Source organism: Pongo abelii, chromosome 19 (genome assembly GCF_028885655.2).
Source record: "Pongo abelii isolate AG06213 chromosome 19, NHGRI_mPonAbe1-v2.0_pri, whole genome shotgun sequence".
Lineage (NCBI taxonomy): Eukaryota > Metazoa > Chordata > Mammalia > Primates > Hominidae > Pongo > Pongo abelii.
This window is the reverse complement of record NC_072004.2, coordinates 90,552,095-90,576,433: the sequence shown is the minus strand read 5'-3', so window position 1 is coordinate 90,576,433 and position 24,339 is coordinate 90,552,095. Positions and strand designations below refer to the sequence as shown.

At 46.9% G+C, this 24,339-nt stretch overlaps 1 protein-coding gene and 1 long non-coding RNA gene across 4 annotated transcripts; one reads left to right on the top strand and one right to left on the bottom strand.

The window, feature by feature from the left end:
* The first annotated feature begins 2,758 nt into the window (after positions 1-2,758).
* Positions 2,759-21,483, top strand: JPT1 (Jupiter microtubule associated homolog 1). Of its 3 annotated transcripts, none has more exons than XM_024235180.3 (5): positions 2,759-3,116; positions 8,710-8,852; positions 9,728-9,825; positions 10,733-10,751; positions 21,217-21,483. In XM_024235180.3, the coding sequence occupies exons 1-5, from the start codon at positions 3,061-3,063 to the stop codon at positions 21,363-21,365; spliced, it is 465 nt and encodes a 154-aa protein (XP_024090948.1). In that variant the 5' UTR covers positions 2,759-3,060; the 3' UTR covers positions 21,366-21,483. The 3 variants fall into 3 exon arrangements, with proteins under 3 accessions (XP_024090948.1, XP_024090950.1, XP_054391726.1); XM_054535751.1 differs by lacking the exon at positions 2,759-3,116 and adding an exon at positions 3,236-3,688; XM_024235182.3 differs by lacking the exon at positions 10,733-10,751.
* LOC134760502 (uncharacterized) lies at positions 7,284-17,448 on the bottom strand. The gene is made up of 2 exons (XR_010138015.1): positions 16,612-17,448; positions 7,284-8,944 (listed from the first exon to the last, which is right to left on the bottom strand). It is a non-coding gene; the product is annotated as an uncharacterized LOC134760502 (long non-coding RNA).
* Positions 21,484-24,339: the final 2,856 nt, after the last annotated feature.

Genomic DNA, 24,339 nt, shown 5'->3' with positions numbered 1-24,339 from the left:
TAGCATTGCCTCACCAAGCTATCTTCTACTAGACTGCAAGGAAATAAGTACAACCTGAAGATGTAAGCCAAAAGACCATGCGAGTCAAGTCCAAACCCCTCATCTAACATACAAGTATGTGATTGCTTTCTAAATAAGTCTGATAATAAAATGGACTATCACTTTGGTGACTTGTGTATTGAGCCAAGCAGTTTACATCCATGAGATCACTTAGTCCTCAAAACTCCACAGACCCCCAGGTACTATCGTGTGTTTATTTCAGAAAAGGGAAAACTAGTGCTCAGAAAAGGTAAGGGTCGAGATTCCAATCCAAATTTCTCCCATGAGAGTCTGAGATAGCAACCACTACACTCCACTACCTCCTAGTTGATAATTATATGGTTTCTGAGGAGGGCATGCTCACTGGCTAGATTGGTCTGATTTTTTTTTTTCTTTTAAGGTTTTGGAAATGTAGGCTCAGCCTTTAAGAGTGGGAAGATTGGGCCGGGTGCAGTGGCTCATGCCTGTAATCCTAGCACTTTGGGAGGCCGAGGCGGGCGAATCACGAGGTCAGGAGATCGAGACCATCCTGGCTAACATGGTGAAACCCTGTCTTTACTAAAAAAATACAAAAAAATTAGCCGGGCGTGGTGGCAGGTGCCTGTAGTCCCAGCTACTCGGGAGGCTGAGGCATGGGAATGGTGTGAACGTGGGAGGTGGAGCTTGTAGTGAGCTAAGATTGTGCCACTGCACTCCAGCCTGGGCGACAGAGCGAGACTCCATCTCAAAAAAAAAAAAAAAAAAAAAAGAATGGGAAGATTGGCCAGGTGCGGTGGCTCCTGCTGTAATCCCAGCACTTTGGGAGGCCGAGGCGGGCGGATCACAAGGTCAGGAGATCAAGACCATCCTGGCTGACACGGTGAAACCCCGTCTCTACTAAAAATAGAAAAATTAGTCAGGTGTGGTTGTGGGCACCTGTAGTCCCAGCTACTTGGGAGGCTGAGGCAGGAGAATGGCGTGAACCCGGGAGGCGGAGCTTGCAGTGAGCCGAGATCATGCCACTGCACTCCAGCCTGGGTGACAGAGCGAGACTCTGTCTCAAAAAAACAAAAAGAACCAAAAAAAAAAAAAAAAAAAGAAAGAATGGGAGAATGGGAAGATTGGCCGGGCGTGCGGTAGTTCACACCTGTAATCCCAGCACTTTGGGAAGCCAAGGTGGGCGGATCACAAGGTCAGGAGATTGAGACCATGCTGGCTAACATGGTGAAACTCCATCTCTACTAATAAACTACAAAAAATTAGCTGGGCATGATGGCACGCACCTGTAGTCCCAGCTTACTCGGGAGGCTGAGGCAGGAGAATCACTTGAACCTGGGAGGTGGAGGTTGCAGTGAGCAGAGATCACGCCACCACTGCACTCCAGCCTGGGCGACAGAGCAAGACTCTGTCTCAAAAAAAAAAAAAAAAAAAGGTAAGATTTTGGCCAGACGTGGTGGCTTACACCTGTAATCCCGGCACTTTGGGAGGCCAAGGAGCATGGATCACCTGAGGTCAGGAGTTTGAGACCAGCCTGGCCAATATGGTGAAACGCCGTCTCTACTAAAAATACAAAAATTAGCCAGGGGTGGTGGTGCACGCCTGTAGTTCCAGCTACTACGGAGGCTGAGGCAGGAGAATCACTTGAACCTGGGAGGTGGAGGTTGCATTGAGCACCATTGCACTCTAGCCTGGGTGACAAGAGCGAAACTCCTCTTCAAAAAAAAAAAAAAGGAAGAAAGAAAGGAAAAAAAAAGGGAAGATTCTAACACAAACAAGTGGTGTGCTTCGTGCTGTTGTGGTAAGCACATAAATGCATCATCCATGCTTTCTAGAAGAGAACTTCTCACTGGCTTTTCATGAAAGCCCGGGGGGAGGGTGGTTAACCTAGACTGCCCAGAATACAAACTTCGAACTACCTGAAAGGTGGCTTTGCAAAGAGGAATGTGGTTCAATTGTTATGGAAATATAGAGACAAGCAAAGACATCTGCCTTGAGGAAATATGCAAGACATGAGAAGGGCTTATCTATCAACTGCCTGCCCTCTTTTGCCCAAGGCTTTCCTATTATGATCTTGTAAACCATCATTCCTGAATCCTCCAAGTGTGTCTGCATTTGTCGCATGGATAGATTTACCCAGACAGGTGGAAGAGTCATGACTTAAGGGTTATAAACAGCTGCAGAGGCCTGAGCTGCTCCCATAGTCTTGGTAGCAGGGAATGAGTCCATTCCTGGTGCCAGGCATTAACCAGCCTTAGAATAGGCCCCCAAATAGGAGCGACTGTAATTTTGGTCCAGTACATGCACCACCCATTACAACTAAACAGTAACATTAAAATGTAAAGAATTTCCAGTCCTTTTAAAAGGGATCATCTTGGTGCGCTCTCTGTTGCTGACTCATAGTGCTGCTGCTTTGAGAGTATTAAGTTTCTAAATGGGACACACAGTAGGTATTCAATAAATAAATGTCAACTTGTTGCAGTACTTTTCGTCCTATAAGGAGGATGCCCTTACTATCCCACCATCAGTAAAGCAAATGAGAGAACAGTAACAGTGACAAATCTCCCTTCTGCTTGCCGAGGTTGTAACTCCCCAAGAAAGAGCTTCCCCCTCCGTCAGGTAACGTTTTAAAGTGACAGCCAGCACGACTTCCACCCAGCGCGAGGTAGATTCGCCTTCCGTCCAATCATCGCCGAGATTTTGGGGTGGGGGAGGGGAGAGAGTCCCAAGGCCTTCCCAGTCCAGGAAGGGGGCGGGCTTACGCTGAGCCGTGGCCGCCACAGCCCATCGTAATGCCGCATGGTGCTTGGCACTCCAGAGAGCCAATAGGAACGAAATAATTCATTTGAATCGGCCAATACCGGCGGGTTAGAGGGCGGGGGTTGAAAACCCTATAAAGGCGTCGATCGGTCGGCCAGGCGGCGGCGGCGGCGGCGGCTCCTGCAGCGCTGGTCGGCTTTTGGGTGTGGAGTTTCCCTGCGCCCCCTCGGGTCCGACCCTTTGAGCATTCTGCTCCCGCGCCAGCCTACCTCGCTCCTCGGCGCCATGACCACAACCACCACCTTCAAGGGAGTCGACCCCAACAGCAGGAATAGCTCCCGGTGAGGCGACCGGGTCGCGCCCCAGCCGCGCGGGGCTGAGGGGCCGGGAGGGCCGCTGCCGGCGGGGCCTCGCGCCGGTCGTTGCGGGTAACGAGCCCCGTGCGCTGTGCTCGCGCCGTGGCGGGTGGCGGGGTTCCCCCCTCGTCGCCGCCTTTGTGCCTCCTGGCGAGCCCTGCGCGCCGGCCCCACCCGGGTCCCTGCTGGTCTCCATTCATTCCTTCCACAGAGTCAGGGGCTGAGGAGGCCGGGGCTGGTCGCCCCTCGGAGCACGGCCGGTTTTAGTTAATCGGAACCTTCGAGGAGGGCTTCGCTTTCTCCTGTGTGCATCCGGGCTAGTCCATCCCCAGGGTGGTGGGCTTGGCCGCCCAGGTGCCCGGGGAGCCTTTAGGGCCCCATGCATGGTCAGGTCCTATTGTCCCATTGCTGGGCCACGCGCTCCTGCCTCTGACCCGTGGCATGCGGTTGGTCTCGCTCTCGCGCACAGCCATTGGATCCGGAGACCGGATCGATCAGGTCCGGCGGGCTCCTTACCCTCGCCGTGCCCCCACTCCTTATTCGGACCTACCTGGCAGGTGCATTTGTGGTCGAGAGGGGCTGGTCATCGCGACCCTTCACCCCCCCCCCATTCAGGACCCAACCGTTCTTCCCCTCTTCGAAGTGCCTCCCCTCTTCCAAGTGTCTCCCCTTCCTAACAAAGGAAAGACCCCTTCTCCCCATCCCTGCGCTCATTTCTAAGGGGGGGGGGCGGGGAACGAGCCAACCCGAGTGGGTTTTCTGCACTTAAACCTTCGGATCATCGCCTTTGCATCTTACCTTCGCTTCCTCCTTTGACGTTTGCCCAGTGAGTTCATCCCTGGCTCTGGTTCCCTTGCAGGAGGAGGTTTCTTGTTCTTGGGCGGGGCCGGAGACATCCATTGTCTCTAACGTGGTAGCTCTACCTGGGAAGCGGGGGATTTTTCTTTCCCTTCTTCCCACTGCTTTTTGGGCTTGGGGCACTGGGTACAGTGTTTAGACAGGAACCCTTTTCCAAGTCCTTGCTTAACTTGGTGGAAGGGTTTGGATTCTGTGGAAGGTGTCCACATTGTCTCAGCTAATTGCACACTGTTCTTTAAGGTGGTTTACAGTTATGTCTGGGATTCTCCTCAAGGCTTGGAAGAAGCTTAAATCACTTTTTTGAGCATGTATTTTACATCGATTATGACCTGCATTCATGTGTGGCTAGCCTCCGGGTCCTGGCCAAGTGGCACAAAGGGAGCCATTTTGTGGGGCTAAGAAGACACGTGAAATAGCAATATCTCACAGGGGTTAGAGAACTTGGGAACAAAAAGCACGCCTCACTCAGCAACTGAGGCTTAGGAGGAAAGCATGGGAAATGACATTCCTTTACAACTCAATTCTTTCAGGTTTACAAGGTCGAAAAGACTAGGTAAGATTCAAAAAAAATAAATTGGTGATTACTGGGAGGATGGGGTACTTGAGTAGCACAGACCTAGGAAACTGGTCGCTCCCTTTCTGTTTTCTTTCCAATGAGATGATTTTTTCAGAGGACAGGAACAGATTGAGCCTTGGTTTTTCATTTTGTGTTATAAGGTCAACTTTCTGCCGGTTAGACTTCAGTCGTCGGAATGATAATGTGTAATCTGGGGTTTTATTCTTTGGGGTTGAGTTGATATTAGTGTTTTGTAAAGAATTTCAGTAATCAGGTCAAATGAATCCTCACACTTAGTTTTTTCATATGTACATTTGAAATGTGAGACAAATGAGTTTTGATCCTGTGAAATGAATGTTTAATTCACCTTTCGTCATCAATTTCCCTCCAATATTATGCTCTGGGGACTGTAGTAGCATTGTCATTTTATTGTCTCTCTACCTTCCCTTTTTCTGTATTCTCAACTAATTCTGATAAACTTAATTTTGTCCAGTAATGTTCTCCTGGCCCCATAAACTCGTTATAAATTTAGTTTGGTACGGAATGATCTGCAAAGATATACAGAAACTTTGGGATTTAAAGAGAGAAGAAAGAAAAAGAGTAATTTTTAAAAAATTGCTATCTACAGTACATGGACACATTTTTGTTCAGTCTTAAATATATAATCCTGATTTAGTTGTCGTGTATGATTCTGAAAGAATAGTAGGATCCTAAAACATTGAGATACTTTCTGCCTTATGATCTACATCCTTTGTTTGGGGATATCTCACTATTACAAATGGTCTCTACAACACTGACGTCATCCGAGTTGGTTACTACCTGCTATTGCAGGAGGAACAGAGACCTTTAAAAAGTTGGACTGGTTAGAGTTTTGACTTGCTCTTAAGCTGGTGTTTGGGTACTAGTGTCTTTTCTTGATTTTTTTTTTTTTTGAGACGGAGTTTTGCTCTTTTTGCCTGGACTGGAGTGCAATGGCACAATCCCTGCTCACTGCAACCTCTGCTTTCCAGGTTCAGGCGATTCTCCTGCCTCAGCCTTCCGACTAGCTGAGATTACAGGCATGTGCCACCACGCCCAGCTAATTTTATATTTTTAGTAGAGACGGGGTTTCTTTATGTTGGTCCAGCTGGTCTCGAACTCCTGACCTCAGGTGATCGGCCTCCCAAAGTGCTGGGATTACAGGCGTGAGCCACTGCGCCCTGCCTTATTTTTTTTAATTAATTTATCTTTTTCAGACAGAGTCTCACTCTGTTGCCTAGCTGGAGTGCAGTGGCATGATCTCTGGCTCACTGCAACCTCTGCCTCCCAGGTTCAAGCGATTCCTCTGCCTCTGCCTCAGCCTCCTGAGTAGCCAGGACTACAGGCACGCGCCACCACGCCCAGCTAATTTTCGCACATTTGTAGTACAGACAGTTTCACCATGTTGGCCAGGATGGGCTTGATCTCTTGACCTCGTGATCCGCCTGCCTCGGCCTCTCAAAAGTGCTAAGATTACAGGCATGAGCCACCGCTCCTGATCTTAATTTTATTATTATTATTATCATCATTATTATTTTGAGACGGAGTCTCGCTCTTTTGCCCAGGCTGGAGTGCAGTGGCGCGATCTTAGCTTACTGTAGGCTCCGCCTCCTACAGGGTTCAAGCGATTCTCCTACCTCAGCCTCCCGAGTAGCTGGGATTACAGGTTCGCATCACCACGCCCAGCTAGAAGTACTAAATATTCTTAGAAAAATGTTTCTTGGCCTGGCGCGGTGGCTCACGCCTGTAATCCCAGCACTTTGGGAGGCCGAGGCTGGCAGATCATGAGGTCAGGAGATTGAGACCATCCTGGCTAACACGGTGAAACCCCGTCTCTACTAAAAATACAAAAGTTAGCCGGGCGTGGCGGTGGGCGCCTGTAGTTCCAGCTACTCCACAGGCTAAGGCAGGAGAAAGGTGTAAACCTGGGAGGCGGAGCTTGCAGTGCAGTGAGCGGAGATCGCACTATTGCAGTCCAGCCTGGGCAACAGAGCAGGAGTCCGTCTCAAAAAAACAACAACAACAAAAAAAACCAAAAAGAAAAATGTTGCTTATTCAAACTGCCTTATGAAGAAACAAGACCAGACCACTCATATCACCAGTAAAGGAATTGAATCAGTAGTTAGAAAGTCTTTCCATATTCTGCAATTACACAGGCAGTAAGAAAACAAAAAAAAGAAGTTAAAAAAAAAAAGTTGGCCGGGCTCGGTAGCTCATGCCTATAATCCCACCACTTTGGGAGGCTGAGGCAGGCGGATCACCTGAGGTCAGGAGTTCAAGACCAGCCTGACCAACATGGTGAAACCCTGTCTTTACTAAAAATACAACAATTAGGCCAGGTGCAGTGGCTCATGCCTGTAATCCCAGCACTTTGGGAGGCCAGGCGGGTGGATCTCTTGAGGTCAGGAGTTCGAGACCAGCCTGGCCAACATGGCGAAACCCTGTCTCTACTGAAAGTACAAAAATTAGCTGTTTGTGGTGGTGGGCACCTGTAATCCCAGCTACTCAGGGGCTGAGGCAGGAGAATCGCTTGAACTTGGGAGGCGGAGGTTGCAGTGAGCTGAGATCGCACCACTGCCCTCTAGCCTGGGCGACAAGAGCGAGATTGTGCCTCAAAAAAAAAAAAAAGAAAAGAAAAAAAAGTATTTCTATAAAACCACTTGCATTTTCTGTTTTGAGAGGTGGCAAGAGGAGTTAAACTGAGTTTTTCCAAGGAGGAGACAAATTGGTCAACAAATATGGCAGAAAGATTTGGAAATGTTAAAAAATATATTACCGTGTTGAACAGAAAGCAACAGATGTTAAAAGGAACACTGACATAGACAATGTCATGGAATCTTATACTTAATTTCTCATACTGACTTTGGTACAAGTATGTAAATGGCTTTTTAGTGAGGTTGAGATAGAAGAGACTATTATCAGCTCTTCTTGGGCTTCTAAATTGGTCAAGCTGACTTAAGTATGTGTGTGTGTGTAAGTGTGTAAGTGATTAGAGATGGGGATCTCACTATGTTGCCTAGGCTGGCCTTGAACTCCTGGGCTCAAGCAATCCTGCTTCAGCTTCCAGAATGGCTGGGACTATAGGGGCCTGCTACTGATCGTGCCCAAGTTATTTATCTAGCTGAAAATAAGAAGGAAGTGATTTTTAAAAATTTATTCACTTTTTTTGGCTGGGCGTGGTGGCTCATGCCTGTAATCCTAGCACTTTGGGAGGCCGAGGTAGGTGGATCATGAGGTCAGGAGATGAAGAGCATCCTGGCTAACATGGTGAAACCCCGTCTCTATTAAAAATACAAAAAATTAGCTGGGTGTGGTGGCGGGCGCCTGTAGTCCCAGCTATCTGGGAGGCTGAGGCAGGTGAATGGCGTGAACCCGGGAGGTGGAGCTTGCAGTGAGCTGAGATCCCGCCACTGCACTCCAGCCTGGGCGACAGAGAAAAAAATTTATTTACTTTTTACATTTTGAGACAGAGTCTTGCTCTGTCACACAGGCTGGAGTTCAGTGGTGTGAACACAGCTCACTGCAGCCTTGACCTCCCAGGCCGAAACGATCCTTTTGTCTCAGAGTCCAGTGTAGCTGGGACCACAGGCATGCGCCACTACGCTTGGCTAATTTTTAATTTTTTTTTATAGAGACACGGGGTCTTGCCATGTTGCCCAGGCTGGTCTTGAACTCCTAGGCTCAAGTGATGATCCTGCCTTGGCCTCCTAGGGTACTGGGATTACAGGTGTGTGCCACTGTGCCTGGAAATGATTTTTAAATGAATAATAACAAGAAATGCTTCTAAACTTCTTTGAAAATATATTCAGCCAAGCCCAGTAGAGTAAGGTCCATTAGATCTTTTGCCATTTCTGAAAAGGGGACACCAACCAGGCTGTTATTTATGATGAGTTCCACGCTGTTTCAGCTGCCTTGTGTGATCAGTGACCTTATTACAAGTATTATAAAGCAGTACTTAGTATCTTAACATCCAGCATTGAATGTAGACGCTGATGGAGTTGATTTCTTTTTCCTGTTAGCAGCTATCTGTTGTAGGGGTGAGGGAGATGAATGGGTGAGGAAAGTGAAATGAAAGTTGTCTGAAAAGATTTATGCCAAGAAATGTTTCAGTATGATCTGAAGTTGATGTTTTGCCATTATTTGTAGGGTTTTGCGGCCTCCAGGTGGTGGATCCAATTTTTCATTAGGTTTTGATGAACCAACAGAACAACCTGTGAGGAAGAACAAAATGGCGTCTAATATCTTTGGGACACCTGAAGAAAATCAAGCTTCTTGGGCCAAGTCGGCAGGTACTCTTGTTATCTGTGCTCACTGTTCAAAGGGATGGGCCCAGCATCAACAGCCACAGATGCAGCTTGGGCACCAGCGTGTGCCCCCGTGTCTAAAATACAAAACAAAACAAAAATTAGCTGGTGGTAGTGGCAGTGTGCATTTAGTCCCTGATACTCCGGAGGCCGAGGTGGGAGGATTGCTGAGCCTGGGAGGCGGAGGCTGCAGTGAGCTGTGATTGAGACACTGCCCTCCAGCCTAGGTGACAGAGTGAAACCCTGTGTCAAAAACAAACAAAAGAAAAACCCAACTACAGCTGGTTTTGAACTAATAACAAAATCTAGCTTAATGGTAATAAACAACAGTTTAGACTTAGCCCGAAAGGAAAGAAATGGGAAATACTGAGAGGCTGTGTGATGGATCAGAGTAAGAACTGAAGTCAGACTGGGTTAATGTTTAAGTGATCAGCTTAACTTCCTTAAGACTGTTTCCTCATTTCATAATGTGAGACTAACACATAATGTCAATTGCTGAAGTTTTTTTTTTTTTTTTTTTGAGATAGAGTCTCACTCTGTTGCCCAGGCTGGAGTACAGAGTGCAGTGGTGCCATCTTGGCTCCACCTCCCGAGTTCAAGTGATTCTTCTGCCTCAGCCTCCCGAGTAGCTAGGATTACAAGCATGCACCACGACGTCCAGCCAATTTTTATATTTTTAGTAGAGACAGGTTTTACCATGTTGGCCAGGCTGGTCTTGAACTCCTGACCTCAGGTGATCTGCCCGCCTCGGCCTCCCAAAGCTCTGGGATTACAGGCATGAGCCACCGTGCCCAGCCTGAAGTGTTTTGCTTTAGATTTTTTCTATTGTATTTCTGATGAAAGTATATTTTGATTTTTAGGTGCCAAGTCTAGTGGTGGCAGGGAAGACTTGGAGTCATCTGGACTGCAGAGAAGGAACTCCTCTGAAGCAAGCTCTGGAGACTTCTTAGATCTGAAGGTCAGTGTGACAGCATGAGGCCAGAAAGGCTTTGAGGTCAATATGATTCTGAAATTTGCACTAAGAGTTTCAGTTCTCCCACTGGAATTTTACATTGAGGGAGTTAGGAAAGGGAATGGGCCATATTGATAATGGAAGATTGATAGTAAAATCATAGAAGTGTGTTAACATGGTCTCAGTCTGTTTCTGTATCTCTTTTACCATTAGGATTTGTTTTATCTCCCCTTTGTTTTATCTCCCCTATTATTTTTGGAACTTGTGGATCTTTCTCACTTCCTGTGTGTCTCATATATAGAAGCATTTCTGAGTTCAGGGGCTGTTTTTTTGCAGATACTGCTTTGCGTTGAACTCCAGGAGACTAGTGCTGGCATTACCATTAGTTGTGTCTGCAGTTGAGTACTGCCACCAAGCCCCCCAGGGTGTGTGCTGCAAAGTGGAAAGACCCCGCCCGACTAAGCACTAAAGCCCTCAGAGCACAGTGAGGCATCACCTGTCTGAGTGGGGAGAGAACTGGAGAAGGGCTTTGGAACTGATAGGGGTCCTTCCACAACTATTATCTAGTTTCCCCTTATTGAGGAAAGGAGAGAGAAATGAAAGGATAGATTTACCAGTTTTCCATTCTAATAAAAGATCTCTGAAATGCTAATTGGTGTTAGGTCCTCAGAGGAAATGTTGGGGGTTTTTTGTTTTAGATGTGGTACTGGCACTAGAGCAATTTATCATGCAGAATTTTTGCATAGCATTGTCCTAAGTTGGATAGAGGTAGCAGACTGACCCCGTGCTTGATTGCAACACAATGAAATGTCACATTTGGTTTCAAGTAGATGTTAGCTGCTATGAACTATGACTGTTTGCCTGTTCCAAAATTAAAATAGGAAGTAAATTTTTGAATTTTTTTCTTTTCTAGGGAGAAGGTGATATTCATGGTAAGTACTTCTGAAGACCGAATTTCTGGCTCTGTCCATGGTTTTTGGACAGATCTGAATCTTGATTTAAATCATGTCTTGGGGAAAAAGACTGGGGAGTGAAACCTGGCCATGCCCCAAGTGCCGCCATACTCTAATCTGCCAGTAATGAGATCGATGCTAGAAACGTAATAGAAGGGAAAAAATAGAGAATCCTTTAAAATTACATATATTGGCTGGGCATGGTGGCTCACGCCTGTAATCTCAACACTTTGGGAGGCTGAGGCAGGCGGATTGCTTGAGCCCGGGAGTTCAAGACCAGCCTGGAAACATGGCGAAACCCTGTCTCTATAAAAAAGTACAAAAATTAGCCTAGCATGGTGGCACATGCCTGTAGTCCAGCTACTCGGGAGGCTCAGGTGGGAGGATTGCTTGAGCCCAGGACGTGGAGGTTGCAGTGAGCAGAGATCACACCATTACACGCCAGTCTGGGTGACAGAGTGAGACCTTGCCTGAAAAAATAAACTAAACCAAAATATATCTATACACACACACACATACATATTAATCAGGTCAGTATTTGTTACACTTAATGAGAGCTTTTTTTTTTTGAGAACAGCTCTCTCTCTGTTGCCAAGGCTGGAGTGCAGTAGGCAGTCACAGCTTACTGTGGCCTCGACCTCCTTGGGCTTAGGTGATCCTCCCACCTCAGCCTCCCGAGTAACTGGGACTACAGGGGTATAACACCACACCTCGCTAATTTCTTTTTTTTAGTAGAGATGAGATCTCACTATGTTGCCCAGGCTGGTCTCGAACTCCTGAGCTTAAGTGATCCTCCCACCTCAGCCTCCCCAAGTGTTGGTATTACTGGCAAGAGCCACAGCGCCCAGCTGAGAGCTTTTTGTATTTATGTAGTTATTTGTCACAGACTAGCCCAGTGCAGTATTGAGAAGAGGGGAAAGAGTAAAACAAGGAGGTTGATCTGTAACTATGAATGAGATAACGCACTACCAGCCAGAGAGAGCTTTTTAATATAACCATTTCAAGCTCAGCTCACAGCATCCACTTTACAAAGTTCATTTGTTTTTATAGGGAGGTGCTTATTCAGCAAGACATTGGTTACCTGCTTGGTGATTTTGTAAATGATGATTTAGGGGGCAGATGTAAATTTTCAGCTAACCAACCATATTACCAATTACAGGTGGAAATGAGCTGTAATCATTGAATTAATTATCTTAAATCTTGGATGTATTTATTGGCATTTCTGTAACAAGTGCTAAAGAATTGCCGATGACTGCAAGGTTTATAAGTGTCAGGCAGTAGCAATCAGTGAAGTGCAGCAGTCACAAGGCCCTCTGGTCTAGACAGAAGCAGCAGCTTCCTCTTAAGGCCTTTTCCTACCCTTATGTTTTGTGGTGTGCTTACAAGGACACACGGAAAGGTTGAAGAAGCAGATTCCTCTCCTGCCTTCTCACACAGTGTTTTGTTTTTTTGGTTGTGTTTTTTTTTTTTTGAGATGGAGTCTGGCTCTGTCACCCAGGCTGGAGTGCAGTGGCAGGATCTCAGCTCACTTCAACCTCTGCCTTGCGGGTTCAAGCAATTCTCCTGGCTCAGCCTCCTGAATAGCTGGGATTACAGGCACGCAGCACCATGCCCGGCATGAGCCACTGTGCCTGGCCTCACAGTGTTTCTTGGTGGGCTTAGAGGAGAAGCTCCTGAGCCTTTGGGAGCATTGCCTGGGTTCTTCCTTATAGGACCTGTTTAGGGGGAAAACACTCAAACGTGTTTTTCCTCTTTTTTTCACACCACAACGACAATCATCAACACAGAAGACAACACCTGTGACCAAATATGGGGGGGTTTCTCCCCACACACCAATCAGTGGACACCAGTTGGGAGTCCTCCAATCCAGTTTCCACACCCTCTACCTGAAGATAACTTCAGATTCAAAAGGTTGAGGGTCAGTCCCGAAAGACTGCCCCTTCCTTCCCACCAGTTGTAAGTCTGGGCCTCTGGAACTTCTGACCGACTGGCTTCAAATTGGGGTTCCTGTGACCCCTTCTATGGTTTTGATTAATTTGCTAGAGAGGTTCACAGAAAGAACTCAGGGAAACACTTATGTTTACAGGTTCATTATGAATATATGATACATATATTTTTTTTTTTTTTTTCTAAACTGAATCCTGCTCTGTTGCCCAGACTGGAGTGCAGTGTCACCCTCACAGCTCCCTGCAACTTCAAACTCCTGAGCCGAAGCAATCCTCCTGCCTCAGCCTCCCCAGTAGCTGGGATACAGGTGTATGTCACCATGCCTGGCTAATTTTTTTTCTTTTTTGTAGAGATGTGGTCTCACTATGTTGTTACACAGGCCAGTCATGTGATCCTCCCACCTCAGCCTCCAAAAGTATTGAGATTACAGGCATGAGCCACTGTACCTGGGTTGTAACGAAGGATATTTGAAAGGATACAAATAAACAGCCCAGTGAGGAGATACTTGGGGCCCGGTATGGAAAGGTCCCAAGTATAGGAGCTCCTGTACCTTGGAGTTGGGGTGTGCCACCCTCCTGGCACATGGATGAGTTGTTGCACCTTCCTGTCAGCTTCCATATGTTCAGTTATCCAGAAGTCCTCAGAATCCATCCTTCTGGGTATTTTTTTGAGTTTTAAGACTGGGTTTTGCTCTCAACCAGGCTAGAGTGCAGTGGCACAATCATTGCATCATTGCTCACTATAGCCTCAACCTCCTGGACTCAAGCAGTCTTCCTACCTTCGCCTCCCAAAGTGAGCCACCATGCCCAGCCCCTTTTGGGTTTTTCTTTTTTTTCTTGAGATGGAGATTCGCTCTTTTTTTTTTTTTTTTTCTGAGATGAAGTCTCACTTTCTGTCACCCAGGCTGGAGTGCAGTGGTACAATCTCAGCTCACTGCATCCTCTGCCTCCCGGGTTCAAGCGATTCTCCTTCCTCAGCCTCCTGAGTAGCTGGGACTACAGGCATGCACCACCACGCCCAGGTAATTTTTTTATTTTTAGCAGAGACGGGGTTTCGCCATGTTGGCCAGGCTGGTCTTGAACTCCTGACCTCAGGTGATCCACCCTCCTTGGCCTCCCAAAGTGCTAGGATTACGGGTGTGAGCCACCGTGCCTGGCCAAGTTTCACACTTTTTGCCCAGGCTGGAGTGAAATGGCATGATCTTGGCTCACTACAACCTCCGCCTCCTGGGTTCAAGCAATTCTCCTGCCTCCGCCTCCTGAGTAGCTGAGATTACAGGTGCACGCCACTATACCTGGCTAATTTTGTATTTTTAGTAGAGATGAGGTTTCACCATGTTGGCTAGGCTGATATTGAACTCCTGACCTCCAGTAATCCACCTGCTTTGGCTTTCCAAAGTGCTGAGATTACAGGTACGAGCCACTACGCCTGGCCCCTTTTGGTTTTTTATGGAGGCTTCATTACATAAGCATGATTGACAACTGTACAGAAATATGATTAGATGAAAAAGGTTTGATTTCATACCAACGGACCGAACAAGGAAACTCAGAAGGCCCGTCTGTTAGATTCTTCTTGGCCTCTCTGTGTAGCATTCCCTCCTCCAGGGTATGGAGCAGGACCCTCTGGATTAAGGGTCTTTGGACCTGCCATCAGATTACAGTCCTGCCCTGGGCAGGTAAAAGGAGGACAGGAGGTCACAGAGATTCTGTTTCCTGAGGGCTGCTCCTGAAGCTTCACACACCCCATTCAAAAGACTTGTAAGGGCTAGGGGAGCCGCCGGCCAGTAGCTGTGGACAAAACCAGATTGTGTGTGTGTGTTTTCATATAAGTATGTATGTCATAATATCACAGGACCAGTTACCTTTGCATTGGACCGAAGATGTATGTATTAATTACTGTTTGTGTTCTATTTGTACCGTTCTGGAAAGACTTCTGGAGGTAAAATCTAGGTTTTTTGATTCCACTTCTTGCTTCCTTCCTTCTTCCCTCCCCTCCCTTCCCCTCCCCTCTCCCCCCTCCCTCCCCTCCCCTCTCCCCCCATTCTGCTCCCTCCCCTCCCCTTCCCCTCCCTTCCTTCCCCTCCCTCCCCTCCCTCCCTTCCCCTCCCTCCCCTCCCTCCTTCTCCCTTCCCTTCCCCTCCCTCCCTCTCCCTTCCCTTCCCCTCCCCTCCCCCCTTGACAGACTTTAGCTCCTGTTGTCCAGGCTGGAGTGTAGTGGCACGATCACGACTCACTGCAACTCCACCTACCGGGTTCAAGCAATTCTCCTGCCTCAGCCTCCCTGAGTAGCTGGGACTACAAGGCCTGCCACCACGCCCAGCTAATTTTTTTTTTTTATTATTAGTAGAGACAGTTTCAACATGTTGGCCAGACTGGTCTTGAACTCCTGACCTCAGGTGATCCACCTGCCTTGGCCTCCCAAAATGCTAGGATTACAGGCATGAGCCACCAGGCCCAGCCGGTTCTACTGCTTCCTATATTCTGAATACTTTCACTGTCAGACCTTATTTAACAAGAATCAGCCAATCTTTATTCAATTATTTTGGCCAGTTAATACAACTAGAAGTTAGGGGAACTTGGAGAAGTATGTCAACAATGTGTCATTAGTCCTACCACATAATTAATAATTCTGTTCCCTGTTCAGTCCCCTTCACAGTTTTTTTGTTTTGTTTTGTTTTTTTGAGACAGAGTCTTGCTCTGTCGCCCAGGCTGGAGTGCAGTGGTGTGATCTCGGCTCAAGGCAACCTCCACCTCCCAGGTTCAAGCGATTCTCCGGCCTTAGCCTCCCGAGTATCTGGGACTACAGGTGTGTGCCACCACAGCCGGCTATTTTTTTTATTTTTAGTAGAGACGGAGTTTCACCATATTCACCAGGCTGGTCTCGAACTCCTGACCTTAAGCAATCCACCCGCCTTGGCCTCCCAAAGTGCTGGGAGGCATGAGCCACTGTTCCCAGCCTCGCTCAACTAATTTTTTTTATTTTTAGCAGACACGGGGTTTTCGCCATGTTGGCCAGGCTGGTCGCAAACTCCTAAGTCCTTTCTTTTTCCCCCCAGTGGTTACCTGGTTACCTGTTGTTTTTTCCTTTTTTTTTTTTTTTTTTTTTTTTTTTTTTTTTTTTTTTTGAGACGGAGTCTCACTCTGTCGCCAGGTTGGAGTGCAGTGGCACAATCTCGGCTCACTGCAACCTCCGCCTCCCGGGTTCAAGTGATTGTCCTGCCTCAGCCTCCCGAGTAGCTGGGACTACAGGCATGCACCACCATGCCTGGCTAATTTTTGTATTTTTAGTAGAGACAGTATTTCACCATGTTGGCCAGGCTGGTCTTGAACTCCTGACCTCAGGTGATCCCCCTGCCTTGGCCTCCCAAAGTGCTGGGATTACAGGTGTAAGCTACTGTGCCCGGCCTTTTTCCTTTAAGTTTTTGATCTGATATGTTCTGTGTGGCTGACTGCTGCAACTTTAGTTCATCTGTCTTAAAATGACAAGGGGCACAATAATAATTTTTTCTTTACTGAGACAGGTTCTCACTGTTGCCTGAAGCACGAGTGCAGTGGCACAATCACCATTCACTGCAGCCTTGACTTGCGGGTTCAAGCCATCCTCTCACCTCAGTTTCCTGAGTAGCTGGGACTACAGTTGCATGCCACCATGCCTGGCTAATTTTTGTGGTTTTGTTTTTGAGACGGAGTCTTGCTCTGTTGCCCAGGCTAGAATGCAGTGGCATGATCTTGGCTCACTGCAGCCTCCACCTCCTTGGTCCAAGCAATTCTCCTGCCTCAGCCTCCCGAGTAGCTGGGATTACGGGTGCCCGCCACTGTGTCCGGCTAATTTTTGTGTTTTCAGTAGAGACAGGGTTTCACCATCTTGCCCAGGCTGGTCTCGAACTCCTTACCTCGTGATCCACCTGCCTTGGCCTCCCAAAGTGTCGAGATTATAGGCGTGAGCCACCATGCTTGGCCAATTTTTGTAGTTTTTGTAGAGACAGGGTTTTGCCATGTTTCCCTGGCTGGTCCTGGGTTCATGTTGATCTTCCTGCCTTGGCCTCCCAAAATTCTGGGAATACAGTTGTGAGCTGCTGTGCCTGGCTGGGGTACAGTAATAAGATATATCTGGAGGATTAAAGGTCAACCCCAATTCAGTTTAAATAAGATAGATTCCCTTTGGATATACGGGAAATTTATTTTACCTCTTGGGCAATTAAACGCAGGAATGGCTACAGGAATGACTTTGGAGTTTCCATCTTGAGAAATCTAAGAGGGAGAAGGTCCAGGAAGTTCAGGCAGAGAAGTCTCCCTGACTGCGGGCAAGTTAGATGGTCGGCTACATTTTTTCCAGTTCTGATTCTTTGAAGCTTACAATGAATGATTTTCTTCTATTCAGATAGAGATGTCTTTGTTCAGTTATCTTATTGATGTGCCAAAGAAAAGAGACAAGTCAGGAGTGTCTAAAATGTATATTTTGGTAGAAATAATTTCATTTAAAGCCCCCCCCCTTTTTTTAAAAATTATCTTCAGACAAAAGCTTTCTGTGTCAAATTGGTATAAAAGTTTCTAAACATTTGGCTGGGCGTGGTGGCTCATGTCTGTAATCCCAGCACTTCGGGAGGCTGAGGTGTGCGGATCATGAGGTCAAGAGATCAAGACCATCCTGGCCAACATGGTGAAACCCCGTCTCTACTAAAAATACAAAAATTAGCCAGGCGTGGTGGCGTGTGCCTGTAATCCCAGCTACTTGGGAGGCTGAGGCAGGAGAATCGCTTGAACCTGGGAGGTGGAGGTTGCAGTGAGCCGAGATTGCGCCACTGCACTCCAGCCTGGCAAGAGAGAGAGACTCCATCTGAAAAAATAAAAGTTTCTGAACACTTACTCTCAATTCCTGTGCTTATCTCATTATGGGCTGGAAACAAACAAACCTCCCTCCTCTGTGGCTGGAGTACTTCTGACTGGACAGAACGTTTAATTTTTTTTTGAGACGGAGTCTCACTCTGTCGCCCAGGCTGGAGTGCAGTGGCACGATCTTGGCTCACTTCATACTCCGCCTCCCAGGTTCAAGCGATTCTTCTGCCTCAGCCTCCCGAGTATCTGTGAATACAGGCGCGCACACATGCCCAGCTAATTTTTGTACTTTTGTAGAGACGGGGTTTTACCATGTTGGCCAGGCTGTTCTCAAACTCCTGACCTCAGGTTATTCAGCTGCCTTGGCCTCCCAAAGTGCTGGGATTACGGGCGTGAGCCACTGCACCTGGCCTGGACAGACATTTAAAGTAAGGCCTACTGCTGCTTGTTTAGTCTCCATAGGTGCTTTTTTATTTTTTTCTTCTTCTTTATTAGTATGTTATGTATTTGGGAAAAACAAAACAGTTCTAGTAATAATGTAAGACAAATACAAGATTAGTAGTATTGAGCTTGATTCATCTGAAGAGGATTTTATGAAAATAAATCACCATGGCAGGACTGCAAGATAATTTTTTGTTCTTCAGAATGTTCATTAACTGCTTGATTCAGACAGAGAATGAAGACTTCAGTAGATCCTGTATGTATAGCAGGAGGACATGTCCCACCAGCAGAAATGAAACTGCTTGAACTAACAAGCTGTCTCAGTCCGAATTCTCTTTATCTTGAATATTGTAAATGTGGAGTTTTTTCTTTTATATTTACAATTATATTTAGGTTATTTCAGGGACACTTATTGTAGGACTTGTGTATCTGATCCAGTGCATTTGATCTTGCTGCTTTTACAGTGGATGTAACCAAGGAAACTAATGAGTGACCCTCTCTGAGTTTTAGTTCATAATTGTGACAGCTGTCATTCTGAAAAGCTTCATACTCGATTTTTGCTTGTAGTTAAATAGTATAGAACATTTTATATGTTACTTCCATAGAATGTTCCAGAAATTCATGAAATGTTAAAAGCAGCAGTAGCATGTTAACATTAACAAAGCATCAAAAATAAATAAATAAAATAAATGTCTGTCCAGTCAGAAATACTGCAGCCACAGAAGAGGGAGGTTGGTTTGTTTCTAGCCTATCATGAGATAAGTACATGAATTGAGAGTAAGTGTTAAAGACCTCTTCTTGGCCGGGCATGGTGGCTCACACCTGTAATCTCAGTACTTTGGGCAGCTGAGGCGGGTGGATTACTTGAGGTCAGGAGGTTGAGACCAGCCTGGCCAACATGGTGAAACCTGGTCTCTACAAAAATACAAAAAATTAGCTGGGCGTGGTGGCGGGCGCCTATAACCCCAGCTATTGGGAGGCTGAGGCAGGAGAATCGCTTGAGCCTGGGAGGCGGAGGTTGCAGTGAGCCAGGATCACGCTACTTTACGCCAGTCTGGGCAGTGGAAAGAGGCGCAGTCTCAAAAAAATAAATCCATTAATATAGGAGTATTATTAACTGACCTTACTGCCTTTTCAGGCGAAAGGGCTTCTATGAAATATTTTTACAAATATCTTAGAATATGCAACTGAATTTGATTGGTTAACACTGAAATAAACTTGCTATTAAAAAGAAAACTAGGGCCCAGTATGGAGGCTCACGCCTGTAATCCCAGCACCTTGGGAGGCCAAGGCAGGTTGGATCACCTGAAGTCAGGAGTTTAAGACCAGCCCGGCCAACATGGTGAAACCCTGTCTCTACTAAAAATACAAAAAATTAATCGGGCGTTGTAGCATGCATGCACCTATAATCCCAGCTACTTGGGAGGCTGAGGCAGGAGAATTGCTTGAACCCAGGAGGCGCAGGTCGCAGTGAGCCAAAATTGCACTTTTGCACTCCAGCCTGGACAACATGAGTGAAACTCCATCTCAAATAAAGAAAAAAAAGGAAAACTAGGCCAGGTGCAGTGGCTTAATGCCTGTAATCCCAGCACTTTGGGAGGCCAAGGTAGGCAGCTCACTTGAGGCCAGGAGTTTGAGACCAGCCTGGCCAACATCGTGAAACCCCGTCTCTACTAAAAATACAAAAATTAATCAGGCATGGTGGTGCGTGCCTGTAATTCCAGCTACTTGGGAGCTTGAGGCAGGAGAATTGCTTGAACCCAGGAGGCAGAGGTTAAAGACCCTGTCTCAAAAAAAGAAAAAGAAAACTAGGCTGTGTGAAGGGGGAAGGTAGCTCATGCCTGTAATCCCAGCACTTAGGGAGGGTGAGATGGGAGGATCACTTGAGCCCAGGAATCTGAGACCAGGCTGGGTAACATAAGGAGACCCCGTCTTTTAAAAATAAAAAAAAATACAAAAATAGTCTGTTGTGGTGGTTTGCACCTGTAGTCCCAGCTATTTGGGAGACTGATATAGGAGGACTGCTTGAGCCCAGGAGTTTGAGGCTACAGTAGGCTGTGATTGAGGCACTGCACTCCAGCCTGGGCCACAGAGTGAGACCCTGTCTCAATATCCTCCACCCGCCACCGCCCCCTCCACCCCACAAAAAAAAAGAAAAAAAAAAACAACTAAAAATATGTATACTATAAAGCTCTCAGTAAAAGTTTCCTTTCATAGAAAATATAGAATTTTTGCATTCACTTTTCACTTTGAATCAGTTTTTTCTCGGTTTAGAAACAACCCTAATGAGAGACAATTCATTTGGAAAGTTGGATGGGTTCCAGTTTTTTTGCTGTCAGAATTGGATAAATAGCCTATATCATGTGATAATTACTATAAAGCAATGAAGCTTGACAGTGAAGTGAGGGATTTGAAAACATACAGTTAATAAGCAAGACGAATTACTACCCTGTTTGTAAATATGGATACATTTCCAAGAGTGAAAAAAAGAAGTTGATACCATTTATGTTAAATGTAACCAAAACATGTTACATGTAAATAAATATACATAAAACAAGTGGACTAGAAGGCTGCACAGGACTTGCAGTGGGACCTCTGGGAATAGTGGGAGCAGGACCCACCCGGAGCTGGAAGGGGCCGTAGAGCTAGAGTTCCCTGTTCTTATTTAAAAATCTTCATGTCCTCGGGCCAGGCGCGGTGGCTCACGCCTGTAATCCCAGCACTTTGGGAGGCCGAGGCGGGTGGATCACAAGGTCATAAATTCAAAACCATCTTGGCCAGGATGTTGAAACCCCATCTGTACTAAAAATACAAGAATTAGCCGGGCATGGTGGCAGGCGCCTGTAATCCCAGCTACTTGAGAGGCTGAGGCAGGAGAATTGCTTGAACCTGGGAAGTGGAGGTTGCAGTGAGCTGAGACTGCACCATTGCACTCCAGCCTGGGCAACAGAGCAAGACTCTGTCAAAAAAAAAAAAAAAAAAAAAAATCTTCATGTCCTCATATATTTGTGTAATTTAGAAAAGAACATAAACAACAAATACGGGAAAAGATGAACAATGGTTAATTCTGTGGAGTGGGAGCATGGCGGGTGATTGTTATTTTGTTTATACTTTTAGGTATGTTTCCAACCGTCAAACCAAAAGAAAAGAAAAACAGACCCTTGATCTTAACAGGAAATGACTGTCATTATGAGTGTTATTTCTATTCCCTGTTTTCATAGAAAATGTGGACACAGACTTGCCAGGCAGCCTGGGGCAGAGTGAAGAGAAGCCTGTGCCTGCTGCACCTGTGCCCAGCCCGGTGGCCCCAGCCCCAGTGCCATCCAGAAGAAATCCCCCTGGCGGCAAGTCCAGCCTTGTCTTGGGTTAGCTCTGACTGTCCTGAACGCTGTCGTTTTGTCTGTTTCCTCCATGCTTGTGAACTGCACAACTTGAGCCTGACTGTACATCTCTTGGATTTGTTTCATTAAAAAGAAGCACTTTATGTACTGCTGTCTTTTTTTTTTTTTTTCTTTTGAAGAACAGGTTTCTCTCTGTCCTTGACTCTTGGGTCTGTGGGCCGTGGCATGAGTGTTTTCTAGTAGTAGATTGGAGGGAAAGCTTTGTGACACTTAGTACTGTGTTTTTAAGAAGAAATAATTTGGTTCCAAATGTGTTTGAGGATCTTTTGTACTGAGGTTTTTAACACTTTACTTGGGTTTACCAAGCCTCAACTGGACAGACCATAAACAGTCCACAGGCACCGTTCCTGCCAGGCCCCAACCCACAGGGAGTCTCTCTGCAGAGCCTTCTTGGTGTTGCCCTAACTTGCCAGTGGCCTTTGCTCAGAGCCTCCTCCTGTGCCATGTGAACAATGAAGAGGCCTGCGCCTCATGCCTTGCCGCCTGCAAAGCAAAGAAACTGCCTTTTATTTTTTAACCTTAAAAAGTAGCCAGATACTAACAAGACTGGCTGGCTGATGAGCAAAAGCCTTTGCTCTCACGCAGAGGAAGGCTTGGATGTACAATGAAACTGACTGGAAGTAAAAGCAGTGAATGAAGCAAGGGAGGCAATCACACTGAAGTGGGTCTTCCTCCAGGAACGGGGTCCCACAAGGGTGTTGTTCTAAATAACCTGATGCTGTGTGCATGATGCTGGTGCTTGACCATGAAAGGAAAGTCTCATCCTTAAAATGTGTGTTGTACTTCACAATCCTGGACTGTTGCTTCAAGTAAACAATATCCACATTTTGAAACATTGTGTACTGTGTCTTCTTTTTGAGATGGTTTCAGTGTTCTCCCTGGTTAGATGCTTTTCTCTTTGTCACTATAAATCCTGCCTACTGATTGGATGAGTCATTTGAAGTTAAATAGCCAGACGTGCCTGTAATTAGCTACTTGGGAAGCCAAGGCAAGAGGATGCTTGAGCCCAGGAGTTTGAGACTATCCTGGGCAACACAGCGAGACCTCCTTAAAAAACAAACAAAAATAGTTAAAACAGATGAAGACCCAGAGAGAAGTGGGTTTCTTTCTGAAGAAGTCTCTGAAGATAAGCAGGTTAGACTCTTCTACCTCCACTTTGTTCTGGGCAGTAACATTTTAACGTGTTCTCCAAGACTGGGCAACATGGTGAAACCTCGTCTCTACCAAAAATAGCCGGGTGTGATGGCACACGCCTGTAGTCGGGAGGCTGAGGCAGGAGGATTGCTTGACCCTGTGAGATCCAGGCCGCAGTGAGCCACGATTGCACCACTGCACTCCAGCCTGGGTGACAGCAAGACCCTGTCTCAAAAAAAGTTCTCCAACTTTAAATATGTGGGGATTTCTCCCCACCAGCAAGCAAGCAAGCAGTTCTGCAGTGGATACCAGCTAGGTGTCCTCCGATTTTTTTTTTTTTATTTTTTAAGACAGTGTCTCAGTCTGTCGCCCAGGCTGAAATGCAGTGGCACAATCTGCTCACTGCAACCTCTGCCTTCTGGGTTCCAGCGATTCTCCTGCCTCACCCTCCCGAGTAGCTGGGACTACAGGCACGTGCCACCACACGCAGCTAATTTTTGTATTTTTAGTAGAGACAGGGTTTTGCCATGTTGCCCAGGCTGGTGTCCAACTCCTGACCTCAAGTGATCTGCCCACCTCGACTTCCCAAACTGCTGGGATTATAGGCATGAGCCACTGCACCTGGCCCTCCAATTCAATTCTGACAGTCAGTTACCTGGAGATAGCTTCGATTCCACAAGTTGAGGGCTCAGTCCCCAAGACTGCTTCCCCTTGAGATAACTGGCAAGTCTGGGCCTCCAAAATGTCTGCCTATCTATGAGTCATATGCATGTTGACTTGAGCCCCTCTTAGACTGGTTTGTCAGGCTTTTTTTTTTTTTTTTTCCTGAGATGGAGTCTCGCTCTGTCACCCAGGCTGGACTGCAGTGGCATGATCTCGGCTCACTGCAACCTCTGTCTCCCGAGTTCAAGCGATTCTCCTGCCTCGGCCTCCTGAGTAGCTGGGATTTGTAGGCACGCCCCACCATGCCCCGCTAATTTTTGTATTTTTAGTAGAGATGGGGTTTCATTCATCACGTTGGTCAGGCTGGTCTCGAACTCCTGACTTTGTGATCCACCTGCCTCAGCCTCCAAAAATGCTGGGATTACAGGCGTGAGCCACCGCACCCAGCCCTGTCAGGTTTGTGTGTGTGATGCTTCTATTACATGTTTTTTTTGTTTGTTTTTTGAGACGGAGTCTCGCTGTGGCCCAGGCTGGAGTGCAGTGGCGCGGTCTCAGCTCACTGCAATCTCTGCCTCCCGGGTTCATGCCATTCTCCTACCTCAGCCTCCCGAGTAGCTGGGACTACAGTCGCCCGCCACCACACCCAGCTAATTTTTTTTTGTATTTTTAGTAGAGACGGGGTTTCACCGTGTTAGTCAGGATGGTCCCGATCTCCTGACCTCGTGATCCGCCCGCCTTGGTCTCCCAAAGTGCTGGGATTACAGGAGTGAGCCACAGTGCCCAGCCTGTTACATATATTTGGAAGCAGTGGGTTCGTCATATGGGGAACAACAGCGAGATGGGCCACTTAAATGTGTTTATAATTTTGGCTCTCCCCTCCCCCCACAGGGACTCCCTCTGTCACCCAGGCTGGAGTGCAGTGGCAGGATGAAGACTGTGTAGCCTCAATTTCCTGGGCTCAAGTGTTCCTCCCACCTGAGGCTCATGAGTAGCTAGGACCACAGGCATGTGTCACCATACCCAGCTTATTGATTTGTTTATTGTAGAGACAGGGTCTCCCTATGTTGCTCAGGCTGGTCTTGAACTCCTGGGCTCAAGCTGTCTCCCACCTGGGCCTCCCAAAGTGCTGGGATTACCAGCCTGAGC

Excerpts from the sequence above, each read along its gene's own strand:
- JPT1 (XM_024235182.3), top strand. The coding sequence starts at position 3,061 with ATGACCACAACCACCACCTTCAAGGGAGTCGACCCCAACAGCAGGAAT. Across the intron at positions 8,853-9,727 it reads TTCTTGGGCCAAGTCGGCAG|GTGCCAAGTCTAGTGGTGGC; the intron begins GTACTCTTGTTA and ends TTTGATTTTTAG. Across the intron at positions 9,826-21,216 it reads GAGACTTCTTAGATCTGAAG|AAAATGTGGACACAGACTTG; the intron begins GTCAGTGTGACA and ends CTGTTTTCATAG.